This window comes from Scardinius erythrophthalmus (genome assembly GCF_964197995.2).
Source record: "Scardinius erythrophthalmus genome assembly, chromosome: 1".
In the NCBI taxonomy this organism is placed as follows: domain Eukaryota; kingdom Metazoa; phylum Chordata; class Actinopteri; order Cypriniformes; family Leuciscidae; genus Scardinius; species Scardinius erythrophthalmus.
In genome coordinates, this window is record NC_138221.1 from 59,412,080 (window position 1) to 59,430,780 (window position 18,701).

The 18,701-nt window shown below is 39.6% G+C and overlaps 1 protein-coding gene across 1 annotated transcript; it reads right to left on the reverse strand.

The window, feature by feature from the left end:
* Nucleotides 1-216: 216 nt before the first annotated feature.
* LOC308696330 (dynein regulatory complex subunit 3-like) lies at nt 217-18,240 on the reverse strand (the record flags this gene model as incomplete). Its single annotated transcript, XM_081374912.1, has 11 exons — nt 217-327; nt 469-600; nt 746-823; nt 928-1,017; nt 1,113-1,244; nt 1,339-1,479; nt 2,405-2,524; nt 16,327-16,473; nt 16,622-16,788; nt 16,871-16,987; nt 18,087-18,240. 11 exons carry the CDS (start codon nt 18,238-18,240, stop codon nt 217-219), a joined length of 1,389 nt encoding a protein of 462 aa, XP_081231038.1.
* Nucleotides 18,241-18,701: the final 461 nt, after the last annotated feature.

Genomic DNA, 18,701 nt, shown 5'->3' on the forward strand with positions numbered 1-18,701 from the left:
TGTTGTGATTGGCTCTCTCAAGAGCTGTAATTTCTAAACCCGTCCTCCAATTTGGATGTAAATACCCTCAAATTAAACCTGAGCACTTTCAGCCCATATCCATTAAATAACTATAGCTTGAATATGTTTTGGTAAATACCTGAAAAAAGAAAAAAAATGTGTCCAAATATATATGGACCTAACTGTATATATTCTGGATCTGACAAGAGAAATATTTTAACCCTCCTCAGATGATGCCATGTGCTCTAGCTCATCCTTTACAAAACAAATGTAGTTTTGGATCTCTGAGATGCGCTTGCGATTCCTCTTCACCTCATCATTGTGTATCTATTAACACAAACAAAAAAGATTGACATTTTATTTAATAATAAAAGGTTGTTCTGATCCTGGACAGCTGCACGGTAGGCTACAACGTAATATAATAATATTGTTAAGGAGTTCACAGGATGTGTGTTTATAATCAAGTACCGATTTCAGCAGACCGCTCATCCAGCTGTTGACCCGTGCCAGTAGCTCATCCTCCCTGTTATCAATCTTCTGCACGTGTGTGTCGTGAGAAGCACTGACTGCATCGGTCACTGTGTCTTTATCTACCAGGAGCTACAGGGCAGCATAGGAAATGAGGACGAAGGATCAGTCAATACTAAAAATAAGTGTCTGGCATGTAGTTACGATGGCTTTTGACTTCTTAATTATTCATAATTAAACACAAATTAAGTGATCATGAAGACAGTTTTCCACTGACCGTTGCCAGATCATCCGATACTTCCTCCTCTTGCTCGCCTTTAACCACCTTCTCCAGTGTTGCCAAGGCAATCACAAGCTGTTGTTCATTGTACCAGTTCTCCAGGTCTCGAATCAGTGCGAACGTGTGTCAGAGTTAAAGAAGCCTTACCCATAAAATAAAAATATTTATTTTATATATGCTTTGTTAGATAAAGGATATATCCCTTGCACGTTTTCAATGAACCCTCCAACCATGTCTGAGATGTTCCTCTCAAAGTCTTTGAAGATGTCCTTAAAAAAAAAAAGCATTGTGAAACTTCCACTCATTTAGGTGATATGCTCCATAATTAATATTACATTAACAATATAGGTATTTTTATTCTGACCTCCAGTTGGTCCACCAGTTGCAGTTCATGACTCATGAGGGTTTCATAGAGCTGGTCAGCCTGTTCACGGCAGGAAGTGATGTGAGCTTCAAGAAGCTCGGCGTCTGCGATCTGTTGCATTTCCGCAATCTTCTGCAATAGAACAGAATTTAATTTGTGAGCGTTTTGACGTGTTCAACTGGTCAGAAACAGGTTGTCTTGTGTGACTGAGGGAAAAGAAACCAACCTGTCTCCTGGACTTTTCAAAGTCAGCTACTATTTGCACTGCTTTGCGCCGATTGTCAGCCACTCCCTCATGGGAACCGGTAACAAAGGATTCCACCTCAGCCGTTCTCTGAGCAAGCTGAGCCAAACCCTCCTCAAATATCTGCACACATAGAGCTTCCATTTTGCTCTTAAATGTAAAGGGATTGTCAAGGTAAATGGATTATTTTGAGTCCTTTTTAACAGCTGTTCCCTCATCTGCACTCTTAAAGAGGTTATTTTACAGTCTTGATGTTGCTTTTGTTATTTTGCTTTATTTCCAGATTCAGTCATAGGCTCCTTCTTACGTACTAGAGCACAATCGCACATGTGCACACTTCAAAATCGGCACTTTGACAAACTAAAAGACGTAAATGATATTTTTGATATTTGCCCTAAAAGTTATCATGAGGAGCTCAAAATATAAAAAGCATAATAGGTCCTCTTTAAAAATAAAGGTTCCAAAAGTTTGCAGCGATGCCATAGAAGAACCATTTTTCAATGGTTGGTCAACCTTTCAGGAAACAGTTCTTAAAATAACCATTTTTTTTTCTTAGTTTGAAGAGCATTTTAAAAATCTAAAGAACATCTAATCTAAAGAAAAGCTCCATGAATGTTAGAGGTTCTTCAGGGAAACTTCAATGCCAAAAAAGAGCCCTATGTTTAAGAGTGTATTATAATGTATTGTTTTCATTTGTGGTTTGATTTGTATATTTTGCTATTCATAATAAGGATATGTCTGCAGCAAAGCTTCAATTCCCGGGAGGAGAGCCAGTTTCTCTGCATCAGGATCCTCAGCAAACATGCTGTCGAAAAGTTGAGGTCCATTTAAGAACTCCACGAATGCGTCCTGTGAAAGAAGGAAGCAATATTTATTCACTACTCTTAAGAAGAGTATATATTAAGTTTGTATGTCCAGTAGAAAGAAGATTTTAATACAGTGCAGCGTTTCAAACACTGTAGTGTAAATCTGACTTATTAAACCTCGATCATTTAAGATCAGTGTTCTTGTACTTGAATGAGATGGATGGCATGGTGATGTTGTCTACCTTGTGTAGTTGAAGCTCCTCGTTTCTTTTCTTCTGAGCCTCAATTGCCTTCTGCTCCTGGAGCTCTTTGTATAGCAATTCTTCTACAGCATCTTGATACTTTGCAAAGGCAGTTTCACGCTTTATATGTAGGTGCAAAAAAATATGAATTATGAACAGAACATTAGGACAAAAAAAAAAGATGCTATTGAATGTGCACTTGTATGTGTAATTCGAATCTCAAATATTTTACAAAACTGTACTTGCAGATAATATAACATGAATGCACTTAATGAGAGTTCACTTTCATGAATGTTTCTTAAGTCAACTTCTAAAAAGTGCACTTTGCAATAATGTAAAGTGAAAACTTTACTTTGAAGTTCATTTTAAAACATTTTATTGGTCATGCTTTAAATAAGTACACTTATTTTGATGTGTTGACTAACATTTTAAAGCTCATGCAAAGTACTTGATTATAATTTAAACTGTAGTGTGTTATTCAATATGACATTTTAAAGCTAATATATTTTAAATGCACTAAATTGCAACTTTAACATTACAAGTGTGTAATTCCAAATATATTTAAATGCGTTTTTCAATAGAAATTACATTAAAGTATTGTGACTGTGTCAGTGAGTAACTCGTTATTTACTGAAACAGTCAGAGTTGCAGGTGATTGGCTGAAGGGAATGGTTGCACACCTGAATGTAATCATGACGCTCTATAAAAGAGATGGGAGCGTGGGGCTGTTTTTGTGCAGAGATTGGGGCTGTTTTCGCTTTGCTCTGTACCTTGGGTCTCTTGTCAAGAGGCTAACGGAGAACTCATGAGATGTGAGGGATATGGGAGATCACTGCCGCCTTTTGATCCATCTCCTTTGGGATGGTTGTTGTTTTTGGAGGTTTCATGGACTGAGAATGGTTGGACTGTTGTCTTTCATAAATGCTACACCTTTGCACATATCTGCTGACACACTGATTACCATTTATACTGATCTTTAATGTTGTTCTGTCTTATACTGATAAACAAATTCACTTATTAATTGGCTGTGATGTGTGGTGACTCCCTAATTTTTTTGCGATTCAGAAGAGATCGTAACAAATGGGGGCTCGTCCTGAAGCGAAATTACATCATAAGATGAAATTTGATTAATATTTGATATTTTTATTGAGCTTTCGGTATGTGCGTTGTTTTGAGACACATACATAGATATTGGGTCTCATTCATGAAACATTCGTAAATATACGAGTAAATATGTGAGTGATTTGCGCGTAAAGAGACGAAAACTCTTCTCCTGATTTACAAATACTTCATAAACGTCAGATGTGATAGTGAAATGTGTGTTAATGAATTCCAATCAGTCGTAAATGGGACGCGCATGCACACTCATTCTCAATTACCATAAATCCCGCCCATTAAATCCGACTGACAACTATATATGGGCATAATATTATGACACCAAACAAAGGATTTCAACTGTCTTCTCAAAAGCGAATGAAAAAGAGAAATTTCTCAGATGCATAAATTGAAGTTTTATTATCAGAAGTTCATTCAAAACGCCACATTTTATTTTCAAGCGTACATAGTGGCGTATCAGGTCCTAAAAAAAAGGAAGCTTGGCAGCATATTACAGATGCAGTTAATGGAGTTTCATCTGTTAATCGAACAGTCCCAGAAGTGAAAAGAAAATGGTTCGACATGAAGCTTGATTGCAAAAAACGAATTAGTTTACTTTGAAAAAATTGTATTCAAACTGGAGGAGGCCCTACTGAAAGCAATTAATTATTTGATTAAAGTGTTCCGTTTGCAGATGCTATTACTGGCTCTCATAATAAAAGTAAAAAGAAAAACCATATGTAATTACTATATATAATATTTTTTCAAAATGCTGTGTAAATAGGTACCCGATTAAGGTGAATTAAAATGCAGCCTTATTAATAAGCAAAACGTTCGGATGTTAAACGCACTATTTACGCGTGGCTGGGAGCAGGTGTAGATTTCTTTTGTACCAGCTAACATTTGGAAAATACGAACATTTTAATGAATCGTGTTTCATGAATGAGACCCATTGTGTTTAAACCGACTCGTGAGTTCAAAAGTAGTCATCATTGAAGGTAAGTGCATTTTTCTTTTTACAGGGGATACATTGTTCATTTTCTCCCGAGTAGGAATTAGAAAAGTGTTATTTTGCCTTTATTTTTTTTGTCCAGGCTTTTGGGTGAAGTACACCGTCGTGGTTTCTGATTGAGCTGTTTGTTCAATTTTTAAACCATCGGTATTTTGGTGTTTAATGGCGCTTTACTCTTGAAAGCTGCATGAAGACTAGGCATATGTTAGCTTAGTGGGTTAGTAAGCAGTTTAGAAGGGGATAGAATATGAGAAGAAAATATTCTTTAGATATTAGAATATTTTAGATACTTTAGATATTAGAATATTTCTCCGGGTTATCTTTCGAGGAAAGAAAAGAGATTTTACAAATGCAGCAGCTTCACGATAAAGAGTTGATTAAAGAAACTAAACGTTATGGATTGGAGATTGAAATAATAAGAAACGAGAATGTGCTCAGACAACGCGAGATTGATTTCGAACAAAAAAAAAAAAAGAGGCTGAGAAGTCCGGATGAGATCATGAGCTGTAGGTGGAGCGGTTGAGATTGGTAAAGGAAGGGAAAATGATGTCAGATGTTGGGGAGAGAGGTTTAAGTTTATCTGGAGGGTTTGACTTGGCCAGTAATTTAAGGCTGCTTCCCAAATTTAATGAACATGATGTTTTCTTTTTCTTTATTCGAAACTATGTCCGAAGAAAGAAATTGGCCGAGGTCTATCCGTATTGTCATGCTTCAAACGGTGATCACAGGCAAGGCACAGGAGGCATATGCAGTGCTCACAATGGAGGACAGAAAGGATTATGACAAGGTAAAAGTAGCTATTTTGAAGGCCTGCGAACTGGTTCCTGAAGCCTATCGCCAGCGATTTCGAAGCTGGAGAAAAGGTGATCGTCAAACTTACTCTGAGGTGGTAAGGGATCTAGTTTCTTTTTTTGATCGTTGGTGTGTTGCGTCCGCTGTTGATGACTTTGAAATGCTGCGTGATTTGGTCATTTTAGAACAATTTAAAAATATTGTGCCCGATTACATTGCTTCATTCATAAATGAAAAGAAGCCAAAAGACGCAATGGAAGCTGCAGTTTTAGCAGATGATTATGTATTAACGCATAGAAAGGTATACAGAGAAGACAGATCAGGTCAACAGAGTAGTAACATTAATGAAAACAGAGCTGGAGGAAAGAAATTTGGGTTTTTTGGAACCCCAGTGGATGGGGTTACTGTCATCTTGGGTAACAAATTGGCTGGAGGTAGAGTCTGGCGAGAGGTGATCCCACCTCCTGAGGTAGTGCCTATTCCAGTCACTGAGAACTCCGACATTTTGCAACAAAATTTTCCTGAAGTATTTACAGCTTGTGTTGTGACTCGTGCAAGGAGTCATGAGATGTCATTTGAGAAACAAGAAGTGTCAAAATATGTTGTGCCTGGTTTGTCCACCCTTTCACCTATTTCTCATAGGGAGTTGGTAGATGTGCAGCAGGAAGACCCTGAGTTGCAGAAGTTGTTTGATGTTGTTATTTCGCCTCACGAGGTAAGAAGTGCTGTTATGTTAAAAGAAGTGGATGTTTTATCCAAGATGAGATGCTTCTAAGGAAGTACATTCCCTGTGTTACGTCTAAAGACGTATATTTTTGTGAGTTATTATTGTACTGTGGTATGTTTTTTCTTTCTGTTGTTTTTGTTGTCTCTTGCTCTCCTTTGGCTCCTCCCACTCTTTCCTCTGGCAGGTAGCTGATTGCGTCTCCAGCTGCACCTGCTTACCATCCAGGAGGGAAGCAGCATAAAATCCAGCAGAACTCTCAATCGGGGAGAACTCTTCTCCAGAGCTTGGTCTGCGTCCTGCCCGGTCCTGTTGATTGGAGCTGTTGTGCTTTTTGTTGTGGATCTGTGCTGTAGCCTGCTCACTGTTGAATGCTGTTGAATGCTGTTGCTGAAGGATCTCTTGCTTTGTTGTGAGACGCCTCCATCTAAAACCTTTAAGTTGTAAAGCCACCTTTTGATTTGTTTTCCTTTAAAAGCTGTTATTCTCCTGATTGTTTGTTGTTACTTTCTTTTTGCCTTGTTACTTGGGAACTGTAGGGAGGTGGGCGCCATTTTATTTTGTAACCCTTTTTCTCCTGTTTTGTGGCTAGGTAGGGAGTCAGGATAGATTTCTGTCATTTATTTGTATATCCTTTGTGAGGCTTATTAAGAATTCCTAAACCCAGGTAGATCTGGCTTTTGTTTATTATTTTGGCATTGCCCCCCTTCTGAGACCTTTGTTCCTCCCCTGAAGCTTATTTTCTGAGCAAGTTGTGATATGTTAAGAGCCTTTGAATAAAAAGGGTTAAAAAGAATCTTGTTGTTGTTGTGGTGCTGTGGCAGGGCCCAGACTAATGCTCTTTAGAATCTTTAAAATTGTAATATGTTACGTTCCGTTAAAAGAACCCTAGACACTAATAGGACGTAACATATTTGGGGGCTCGTCCCTTGCGAATTTGGTAGTTTGTAGAGTTTATCTTTTGTCCTCTACCAAGTTGTTTATTTTTAAACTTGCCCAGTTAGGCACTTATTTGGTGACTTTCTCTTGTAAAACGCCCATTTTTAAGGTAGAACTCATTGAAGCATATTGTTGGTTTTTCAGTGAGACTTTTGTATTATAGGTAATAAGTTTTGGCTGCTTTCATTTTTTTTGGGGTGAGGGCAGACTGCATGCGGCAAGATGGAATTTGATCTTTTGGCGTTTACACTTGCACCAACTACAGAAGTTTTTAATCAGTGTAGAAAAAAAGATTTTTTGGTAATTGCTGATTTCTTTAATGTTACTGTGTCCAGAGATGCTGCAAAGCAAGTGATTAAAAGGGAGCTGTATAGTGCGCTGGTGAATACAGGCATTTTACCTGCTGAATCACCACTGGATGTGTCAGAGGAGAATGTAGCCGTGGAGGAAGCTTCTGCTTTAGGTTTACCCCTTCCCACTGAATCTCGATTAGATCCGATGACGGCAGTTAAGTTAAAAGAGCTTGAGTTAGAGCTAAAAAGACAGGAACATGATATTAAAGTAGTACAACTCCGTACTGTTGAGGTTGAAGCACAACGTGACATTAAGCTAAAAACTCTTGAATTAGAAGCTGAGGTTTTGCGTAGGAAGCCTGTTCCCCTTCCACGCTTGAGAGCTCCCTCCTCACCAACGTTTGAGAGTTCACCTTCACAATCCAACACGGTTAGCTACGACCCAGTAGGCAATACCCAGCCAAACTTTGATGTTGTGAAGTATGTGAAACTGGTGCCACCTTTTAGAGAAGCTGAAGTTGATTGTTATTTTACCACTTTTGAACGCATCGCTGCTAAGTTGGGGTGGCCAAAAGACATGTGGGGCCTCCTTCTACAGTGCAATTTTGTAGGCAAGGCACAAGAGGTCTGTTCTTCACTTCCGATTGAGCAGTCTCTTGATTATGAGATTGTCAAAGCTGCGGTATTGAGAGCATATGAATTGGTTCCTGAAGCCTACCGTCAGCGCTTCCGACACTTAATGAAAACAGCCAAACAAACATATGTAGAGTTTGCGAGAGAGAAAAAAACACTCTTTGAGAAGTGGTGTCTCTCTAATAAAGTCACCAATTTTGAGCAGTTGCAAGAACTTATCTTACTGGAAGAGTTTAAAAATTGTGCACCTGAACCTGTAGTTGTTCATTTGAATGAACAGAAGGTAAACACGCTCTCTGAAGCTGCTGTGATAGCAGACGAGTTTGTGCTCACCCATAAGACAGTATTTCCATCTTCACGTCAGTCCAAACGTCAGTTTTTTAATAGTGAGCAGGCGGAGAAGGAAACTTCCAGTGTTTTGAGGGAGATGGCAGAGAAAAGTCATAAAGCTGATGCAAAACGCTCTGGTAACAAACGTGTTTGTTTCTACTGTTTGGATCCAGGCCACTTGATTATGGATTGTAAAGCGTGGAAACAGAAAAGTGCTGCTGGGAAATCTAAAAGTGTAGCTTTTGCTCGAGCTGTTTCAGTCCCTAAAAACCGTTCGGTACCGGCTAATGGTACTGGGTTTGAACCCTTTCTCTTTAATGGTTCTGTTTCCCTTTGTACTGAATCTCTGGATAAACCTATCTCCATCCTGAGAGACACTGGTGCAACACAGTCCTTTATCTTAGCAGATGCTTTGCCGTTCTCTGCCGAAACGTACTCTGGTAGTGATGTGTTGGTGCGTGGAATTGAGTTAGGATGTGTGAGGGTGCCAGAACATATGGTTTATCTAAAGTCTGATCTGGTTACAGGTATGGTTCCTCTTGGTGTGAGAACGGAGCTGCCTGTGGATGGTGTAAGCCTTATCTTGGGGAATGACTTGGCAGGTGGTAAAGTTTTCCCCTCTCCAGTTGTTGTCGATACACCAGAGATATCGCCTGACTCTGATGTTGCTGTTTGTTTCCCTTCTGTATTCCCTTCTTGTGCAGTAACTCGTGCTCAGGCACAGAAATGGGAAGAGACAGTGAATCTTGCTGACTCGTTTCTGAATCCAGCAAATAGTCGCCAGGAGTGTACTCTATCTATTAAACCACAACTAGCTCCTGATGGTTCTGTGAACTCAGATTTAAAAGCAACAGCTCTGGAATTTGAAAGGGAACACTTAGTTGCTGCTCAAAGGTCTGATCAATCTCTAGCACCCTGCATTGAAGCTGCTGTTCAGTTCGGAGACTTGTACGATGCTAGGATAGGTTTTTTTTGGGAAGATGATGTCCTAATCCGTCGCTGGAAACCACATGATGTTGATGCTTTAGATGTCTATCAAGTTGTTTTGCCTTCTGGTTATCGTTCTGTGGTATTGCAGCTTGCCCATGAGCATCCACTCTCTGGCCATCTTGGGGTTAACAAAACCTACAAGCGCATTTCCCGATACTTCTTTTGGCCTGGACTGAAGTCTAGTGTTTCCAAATTCTGCAAGACTTGCCACATCTGCCAGCTTGCAGGTAAGCCGAATCAGACTTTACCTTCTGCTCCCCTCCATCCGATTCCAGCAATGGGTGAACCGTTTGAACGGTTGATTTTAGATTGTGTTGGGCCGTTACCAAAATCAAAATCAGGGCATCAATATGTTTTGACGTTGATGTGTGCTGCGACTCGGTTTCCGGAAGCTGTTCCGCTCCGTACTCTTAAAGCCCAGACGGTAGTGAAGGAGATAATTAGGTTCTGCTCAATGTTCGGATTGCCTAAAGTTATCCAAACCGATCAAGGTACTAACTTCACTTCAAAAGTGTTTGCACAAGTGTTAAAAGAGTTAGGAGTTGATCATAAACTATCCAGCGCATACCATCCAGAGTCCCAGGGTGCGCTGGAACGCTTTCACCAAACCCTAAAATCAATGCTACGTGCATATTGTCTCAGTACTGGCAAAGACTGGGTTGAGGGCTTGCCATTGTTAATGTTCGCAGCTAGGGAGACTGTGCAGGAGTCTTTAGGTTTTAGCCCTGCGGAACTTGTCTTTGGACACACTGTTCGTGGGCCTTTGAAACTGCTAAGTGAGCAGTTATTATCAAAAAACTCAGTATCTAGTAATGTGTTGGACTACGTAAGTGATTTTCGTGAACGTCTCCATAAGGCTTGTGAGATAGCAAAAGCTCATCTGATAAGTGCACAATCCAAGATGAAATTGCGTTATGACAGGAAATGTGTAAAGCGCAACTTCCAAACCAACGATTTGGTTTTGGTCTTGCTTCCAGTCCCCGGGTCAGCACTGCAGGCTAAATTCACTGGTCCCTATGCTGTTGAGAAAAGACTTACTAACACTGATTATGTAATCTCAACTCCAGATCGTAGGAGAAAAAGTCGAGTGTGTCATGTGAATATGTTGAAGGCTTATGTCACGAACGAGACCACAAACGAAGTTCCTGTCTCTGATGTAGTGTCTGCTGTTACTTCTACACTGCTGCCTACTGCATATTGTCCATTGGAGGATAATCTTATTGAAAATGAAGACCGAATGTCTTGTACGCGTCTGAACAATTCTGCAGTCTTGAGTAACTTAGACTCGTATCTTGCTCACTTGCCTAAGACCCAACGCACAAATATAATAGAGTTAATAAGTGAGTATCCCACCTTGTTTTCTGATGTTCCCCGCCAAACTACTGTCCTCACACATGACATCGATGTAGGTGACTCTGTACCCATTAAACAACATCCTTACCGTGTCAATCCGCATAAACGTGAAGTAATGAAGTCAGAGGTTGAATATTTGTTGCAACATGGTTTTGCTACGCCCAGTCAGAGCCCTTGGAGTTCACCGTGTTTGCTTGTTCCTAAAGCTGACTCGTCCTATCGTTTTTGTACTGACTACCGCAAAGTTAATAACGTCACCAAGCCTGACTCTTTTCCTCTACCTCGAATAGAGGACTGTGTCGACAGAGTTGGATCTGCACGTTACGTCACCAAATTGGATCTTCTAAAAGGATACTGGCAGGTGCCACTCACACCTCGAGCTTCAGAAATCTCTGCTTTTGTTACCCCTGACAACTTCCTACAATATTCTGTTATGGCCTTCGGGATGCGAAATGCACCTGCGACCTTCCAACGTCTTATGCGGCACGTGTTGTCAGGGGTGACCAACTGTGAGGCCTACTTGGATGATGTAGTGATTTATTCAGCTAGTTGGGAAGACCATCTGAATAGCCTTAACCAAGTTTTTAGTAGGTTGTCTGAGGCATCATTGACGTTAAACTTGGTGAAGTGTGAGTTTGCGAAGGCTGTAGTTACCTATTTGGGTAAAAAGGTGGGCCAAGGGCAAGTGAGGCCAGTTGAAGAAAAAGTTGCAGCCATACTGAACTTTCCCATTCCTACTAACAAGAGAGAACTGAGACGATTTCTGGGTATGGCTGGTTACTACAGAAGCTTCTGTAAAAACTTTGCTTCTGTGGTTGTCCCGTTGACAGATCTCCTGAGTACCTCCAGAAAATTTGTGTGGAGTCATGATTGTAACAGTGCATTTAATGCTGCAAAAGACCTGCTGTGCCATGCCCCCGTCCTTTCTGCTCCCAATTTTGCTCTGCCCTTCAAGTTGCAGGTGGATGCAAGTTCTTCAGGGGCAGGTGCTGTATTGCTGCAAGAAGACTCGGCTGGTGTAGAGCATCCTGTGAGTTACTTCTCCAAGAAGTTTACAAAATGCCAACAGAGGTACAGCACTATTGAAAAAGAGGCTTTAGCCTTACTTCTGGCATTGCAACACTTCGAAGTTTACTTGGGAAGTAGTTGTAACCCGGTGGTGGTGTACACTGATCACAACCCCTTGGTATTCCTTTGGAGAATGTGCAACTCAAACCAACGACTGATGCGCTGGTCTTTAATCATACAAGAGTATAACCTTGACATTCAACACCGAAAAGGTTCCGAAAATATTGTAGCAGATGCACTTTCTAGAGTATACAGTGTGGACAATTAGTATGCCTAATTCTTAGTTTACAAACATTTCTTTAGGGGTATTGTTTGTAACTTGTTGGTGGGAGTGTTACGTCTAAAGACGTATATTTTGGTGAGTTATTATTGTACTGTGGTATGTTTTTTCTTTCTGTTGTTTTTGTTGTCTCTTGCTCTCCTTTGGCTCCTCCCACTCTTTCCTCTGGCAGGTAGCTGATTGCGTCTCCAGCTGCACCTGCTTACCATCCAGGAGGGAAGCAGCATAAAATCCAGCAGAACTCTCAATCGGGGAGAACTCTTCTCCAGAGCTTGGTCTGCGTCCTGCCCGGTCCTGTTGATTGGAGCTGTTGTGCTTTTTGTTGTGGATCTGTGCTGTAGCCTGCTCACTGTTGAATGCTGTTGAATGCTGTTGCTGAAGGATCTCTTGCTTTGTTGTGAGACGCCTCCATCTAAAACCTTTAAGTTGTAAAGCCACCTTTTGATTTGTTTTCCTTTAAAAGCTGTTATTCTCCTGATTGTTTGTTGTTACTTTCTTTTTGCCTTGTTACTTGGGAACTGTAGGGAGGTGGGCGCCATTTTATTTTGTAACCCTTTTTCTCCTGTTTTGTGGCTAGGTAGGGAGTCAGGATAGATTTCTGTCATTTATTTGTATATCCTTTGTGAGGCTTATTAAGAATTCCTAAACCCAGGTAGATCTGGCTTTTGTTTATTATTTTGGCATTGCCCCCCTTCTGAGACCTTTGTTCCTCCCCTGAAGCTTATTTTCTGAGCAAGTTGTGATATGTTAAGAGCCTTTGAATAAAAAGGGTTAAAAAGAATCTTGTTGTTGTTGTGGTGCTGTGGCAGGGCCCAGACTAATGCTCTTTAGAATCTTTAAAATTGTAATATGTTACGTTCCGTTAAAAGAACCCTAGACACTAATAGGACGTAACACCCTGTAAAAAGGATTTACTGGAGGAGTGTATAATTCAAGTGGTGGTGCCGAAACAATTTCGAGACGTAGTATTACAACATGCACATGGTGAGGTTGCCGGACATTAAGGAGTAAAAAAGACCTATGACCGAATTTTACGGCAATTTTATTGGCCCTGTTTGAAAAAGGATATTTCGTCTTTCATCAGAATGTGTCACACTTGCCAGGTAACTGGGAAGCCAAATCAGCTGTTGAAACCAGTGCCTTTGAGTCCCATAGCTGTTACAAGCAAACCGTTTGAGCACTTAATAATTGATTGCGTAGGACCACTGCCTCCATCTAAATCAGGGAGTGCATTCTGTTGACCGTGATGTGCTATCCCGCAGCCTATGCCATCCGAAGAATTACCACCAAAGCAGTTGTGAAAGCTTTAACTCAGTTCATATCTATTTTTCGGGATACCTAAAATTATTCAAAGTGATAACGGTACTAATTTTACGTCTCGTATGTTTGCTGAGGTTTTGAAGGTGCTTAAAGTGAAACACAATCAGTCGAGCGTATATCATCCTCAAAGTCAGAGTGCGATTGAACGGTTTCACCAGACTTTGAAGTCACTTTTGCGTGCTTACTGTGTGGAGTTAAACCGTGACTGGGAGGAGGATTTACCCTGGCTATTACTTGCTGCTAGGGAAGTACAGCAAGAGAGTTTGGGATTTAGCCCAAATGCTTTAGTTTTCGGTCATCGTGTTCGTGGGCCTCTTTCTGTTTTGCGTGAGGGACTAGGTGAGGAGGATCCTCCGCAAAATTTGGTAGAGTATGTGAATGGTTTTCGTAGACGTTTGTTTTTGGCCGGATTGAGTGCACAGAAAAATCTTGCTGTTGCGCAAGAGAAGATGAAGAATCACTTTGATAAGCATGCTGAAGGTTGTGTCTTTACACCAGGTGATCAGGTGTTCATTTTGTTACCGTCTTCTGGGTCTCCTTTTTGTGCTAAGTTTACTGGGCCGTATACTGTTATTCGGAAACTGTCTGACGAAAATTATCAGGTTGCAACTCCAGATAGGCGAAAATCTAAGCAGTGTTTCCATGTAAGTTTGCTTAAAGCTTATCGTTCTCGAAATTCTGAAGTTCAACCAACTAAATCAGTTGCTCCTGTTGTCACTGCTGCTTTTGAGTCTTATCAGCCTTTTGTTGAAGGAGGAGAAGATATGGTTAAGGAGGATATAGTTGTTCCTGAAGATTGTGTTTTGCTACCTCGATTAAAGAATTCAGAGACTCTTCAGAATTTAGATGCTCTGTTTTCACATTTGACCGAGGTTCAAAGTAAAGACCTAACCCAGTTGTTATGGGAGTTTCCTGGCTTGTTTTCAGATGTACCCACTTGTACTGCATGATGTTTATGTTGGAGATGCGCAACCTATTCATTAACGTTTTTATAGGGCTCCAGTCAGTAAGAGAAATGCATTGGAATCTGAAATTCAATATATGCTTGAGAATGGAATAGCTGTCCCGTCGTGCTCAAGTTGGGCTTCACCTTGCTTGTTAGTGAGGAAAGCAGATTCAACTTATAGATTTTGTACTGACTATCGCAAGCTAAACGCCATCACTAAGCCCGATGCTTTTCCACTTCCTCGAATGGAGGATTGTGTAGATCAGGTGGGTACAGCTAATTTTACCATTTAATTTTACGTCTACCAAAAAAGAACTCATGCGTTTTTTGGGGATGGTCGGTTATTACCGGGGATCCTGTTCAAAATTTTCAACCGTGGTTTCTCCTCTGACTGACTTACTTAAGAACTCAGTGAAATTTGACTGGAGCGAAAATTATTATTGACCACTGCTCCTGTTCTAGCTGCCCCGAGGCTGGATATGCCATTTAAACTACAGGTGGATGCCAGCCAGATTGGGGCTGGAGCTGTCTTATTACAGACAGGGGAGAATGGTTTGGACTATCCCGTAAGTTTCTTTTCTCGTAAGTTAAACACTTAGGCTATTAGAAAAAATACTCTGCGATCGAGAAATAGGCTTTATCTTTAATTTATTTTTAATTGTTTTTTTGGAGGTTTTATGGACTGACTGTTGTCTTTAATAAATGCTACACCTTTGCACATATCTGCTGACACACTGATTACCATTTATACTGATCTTTAATGTTGTTCTGTCTTATACTGAATAAATTCACTTATTAATTGGCTGTGGTGTGTGGTTACTCCCTTATTTTGTTGTGATTCAGAAGAGATCGTAACAGTATATTTTAGTTTACACTCTTAAAAATAAAGGTTCTTTATTGGCATCGATGGTTCCATGAAGAAACTTTAACATCCACGCAACGTTTCCATTCCACAAAAGGTTTGTTACATTAGAAAAAGGTTCTTTAGATTTTAAAATGTTCTTTATACTATAAGAAAAAAAAATAATGGTTATTTTAAGAGCTGATCACTTAAAGGTTCTTGCTGCAAAAACCAAAAACTTTATTTTAATGAGTGTTAATGTAAACCTGAACCATATTTAAAAGAAAATAGAAGTAGTTATGAAATTGCATTTAGATCTATGCCTGGTTTCACGGACAGGGTTTAGATTACACCAGGATTAGGCCTTAGTTCCATTAGGGAATTTAAGTAGCTTTTATAAACGTTCCTTATAAAAAAAAAAAAAACATTACTGGTGTGCATCTTGAGACAAAACAATGACACAACATATTTTAAAATATATCAGTGCAAGTTGCTTTCAGTTAAAAAAGCTCAAACATGCATTTTAGTCTGGGACAATCTTAAAGGGGAACTCGGCAACTCTAGCGAACTCTAGTCACTTCTTCACTGATTTTCCCTTTTGTTGTCGCATGTTTTCCCCACGAGCTCCCCCTACAGCTGTGGGGGGGCGTATATTTCACAACACGGTCGTAAAAAACTCACTTGCGGCGGCCTCCTCCCCCTCTCTACCTCTGCTCATGCGCGTTTGTTTTGATCGGAGCAAGCCAACTGTATCGTGTGGAGCTACAGTATGTCTACCGAGGTGGGTAATCTGGTAATACATCATACATGCGTGTGTGTTTATGTCGAATTGCCATAAAGCGATTCGTGTTTCGCGAGCTCGTTCTCGTTCTCGCTTCTCAAGAGACTTCCAATTTCTATTTTGCCGGGACGGTAGTGAACAAGTTGCAAGGTTGGTTTTCCGCCTGGGAACGCTGGGGGGAGCGGGGAAAGTCACCAGTATCACCAGAACAGGTTGTTTAACCATCCAAATGATTTCTAGACAGTTTTATTAAGTTAAAAAAGTTACCAAGTTCTCCTTTAAACCTTGTCTGTGAAATTGGGCAATAAGTAAAACAATTTCAGCTAATTTCATTTATTATAGATTTAAATTTAAATTGCAATTAAGTGTCAGAAAACATTACATTGCACTTAAATATTTTCTTCCAAAGTATAATATTTCAATAATAGGAAATATTCTCTTTCTTTCTCACAAGTGGTCAGCTGAAAAACGAAGCCAAGCAACTGCAATTATATGCGAAAATATGATATGAAATGTCTCACTAACCGTTTGTTCATCCAGCAGTCTGTAGTCCAGATAGACCAAGTCTGGAAGAAATGCCGTCACAAATAACTTAAAGTCCTCTTCATCACAGATGGGATTTCCCACAAGGTTGAGAGTGCGTAGATTCTTAAACTGTCTGAGGTACAGCACCTGCAGGGTCAGATATGATTTCCTTCAGCTTTAGGTTGAGTGAAAATTAATTAGTGGATGGCTGCATATTTTGGAGTCAGACTCATTTTCATCCTTCTGGGATTTCACATTTTCTAAAATTGTATCCTCTAATATATAGTTGGCTTACATTATCCAGTTGAGCAATGGCATTGTTTCCAATAGAGAGGATGTGCAGGTTCTGCAGCGTATCCAGGTTTTCAATGACAGAAATGCGGTTGTTGAACAAACTCAAGTCCTGAAGTTTCACAAGAGAGTCCAGTCCTTCAATCACTTCAATATTATTGAATGACAGATCTGAGGAATATAAGAATTATGGCTTAGTATTTGGAGATACTCTGGATATGATTTTGATATCAGTCGGACATTCTGTACTCACCCAGCCAGATCAGATTAGTGAGGTTTTCTAACCCTTCAATCCTCTCAATAACATTATTATCCAGCTGAAGTTTTGTTAGAGAGGTGAAATGCCACAGGTGGAACATCTTTAGGATGTCTACAAAAAACACAATATTATATTAATTATATTTTTCAAAAAAGTACAATGTACAATGAACTGTTATTGAAATTATACCAATCTTGATAATGAAAATTAATAAAAAAGAAAAGAAAAGAAAATCCTGTCATTAATTACTCACCTTCATGTCGTTCCAAACCGTTCATGTTCGAAACACAAATGAAGACCTTTTTGATGAAATCTGAGAACTTTCTGTCCCTACATTGACAGCTACGCAACTATCACTTTAATGTTAATGTTTCAAAAAGTTCATAAAGGGATCGTGCAACTAATCCATATGAACAGGATTTTTTTTTCAAAATTTTCTGAAGAGATTCAATCGCTTTATATGATGAACAGAATGAATTTAGGCTTTTATTCACATATTATAAACATTGATCAGTGAACAGAAGCTCAACCGAACCTGCTTGGTGCTAGAAGAAGCTCAAACATGTGCGTAACAGGAGAATGAACCTCAGTGGTTTTTGCACGTCAAGCGAACAAGCTTGAGCTTCAGTTTACCACAACTGATGTGCGAGTTAATAAATGTTTATATGTGAATGAAAGCCTAAATTAAATCTGTTCATCATATAATGTGATCGTGTCTTTTATAAAAATTTGGACTAAACCGCTCAATTCTTATGGATTAGTTTTACAATCTCTTTATGAACTTTTTAAAGTGTCAAAGTTGTAGCCAGGCCTAGTTGCGTAGACTGTCAATGGAGGGACAGAAATCACTCAGATTTCATCAAAAAGATCTTCATTTGTGTTTCGAACATGAACAAAACTCTTACGGGTTTGAAACGACATGAGGGTGAGGAAATGATGACAGAATTTGATTTTTTTTGCGTGAACTATCCCTTTAACACTGATTAAAAAAAGCATTATCTGTGTGAAAGGGGGATGTATTTTACTTGTCATGAAAATAATGTCTAAATCAATTAAAGTGGGTTTCACTTTTTCAATAATTCAAAATATATATTCGTATTTTTCTCTTGATTTTGGGGTGAATTATGACCCAGGAAAGTTTTCATGAGATTCATCTTGAATAAAATAAAATTGAATCAAAAATGTTTAATTTTACAGTTATGGTTCTTACTTCTGAAGTCCAGCCGCAGCTGAAGCACCTCCTCGTACTGGATGCCCTCTTTCTTGGCTATTTTTCCAGCTTGCCCTTGAGGTCCCTGTTCAACAATTGCTTGTTGTAACATCTCCTCATCCATTACTTTGGGTTCATCCTGTTCCCTGCTCATTTTCCAACGCTTCTGATGACTGGACCCCGTTTATTACCTGCAGTAACGGTGATTAGCAGTGCAATAACGCAGCATCTAGTGCAATTGCTTATCTTATTTTGCAGACCTGTCACCATAAAATAAGTCAAAACGCTGTATCAGTCACCTATTTCAAATGTTATTACTAAAAGCTCGTTCATTTGACAACAGACGTACCTGGAAATATATCACTTAAGTACTGCTGGACGTCTCCCATAGGGACGTCTCCAACACTGTTGCTCAGCAACCACAGACTACCGCCATCAACTTCCGGAGTTTTCAAGAGCTTTGAGGCGCTCTAAAGAAATTAAAATACATTTTAGTAATAATACGCAGTAATATAACCTTAGTGATATTCTTCGAGTATTTAATTTGTAACGGAAAATGAAAGGAAACTTTGGCAATTTAGAAGAAAGAGCGAAATATTCCACGTGTACTAAAAT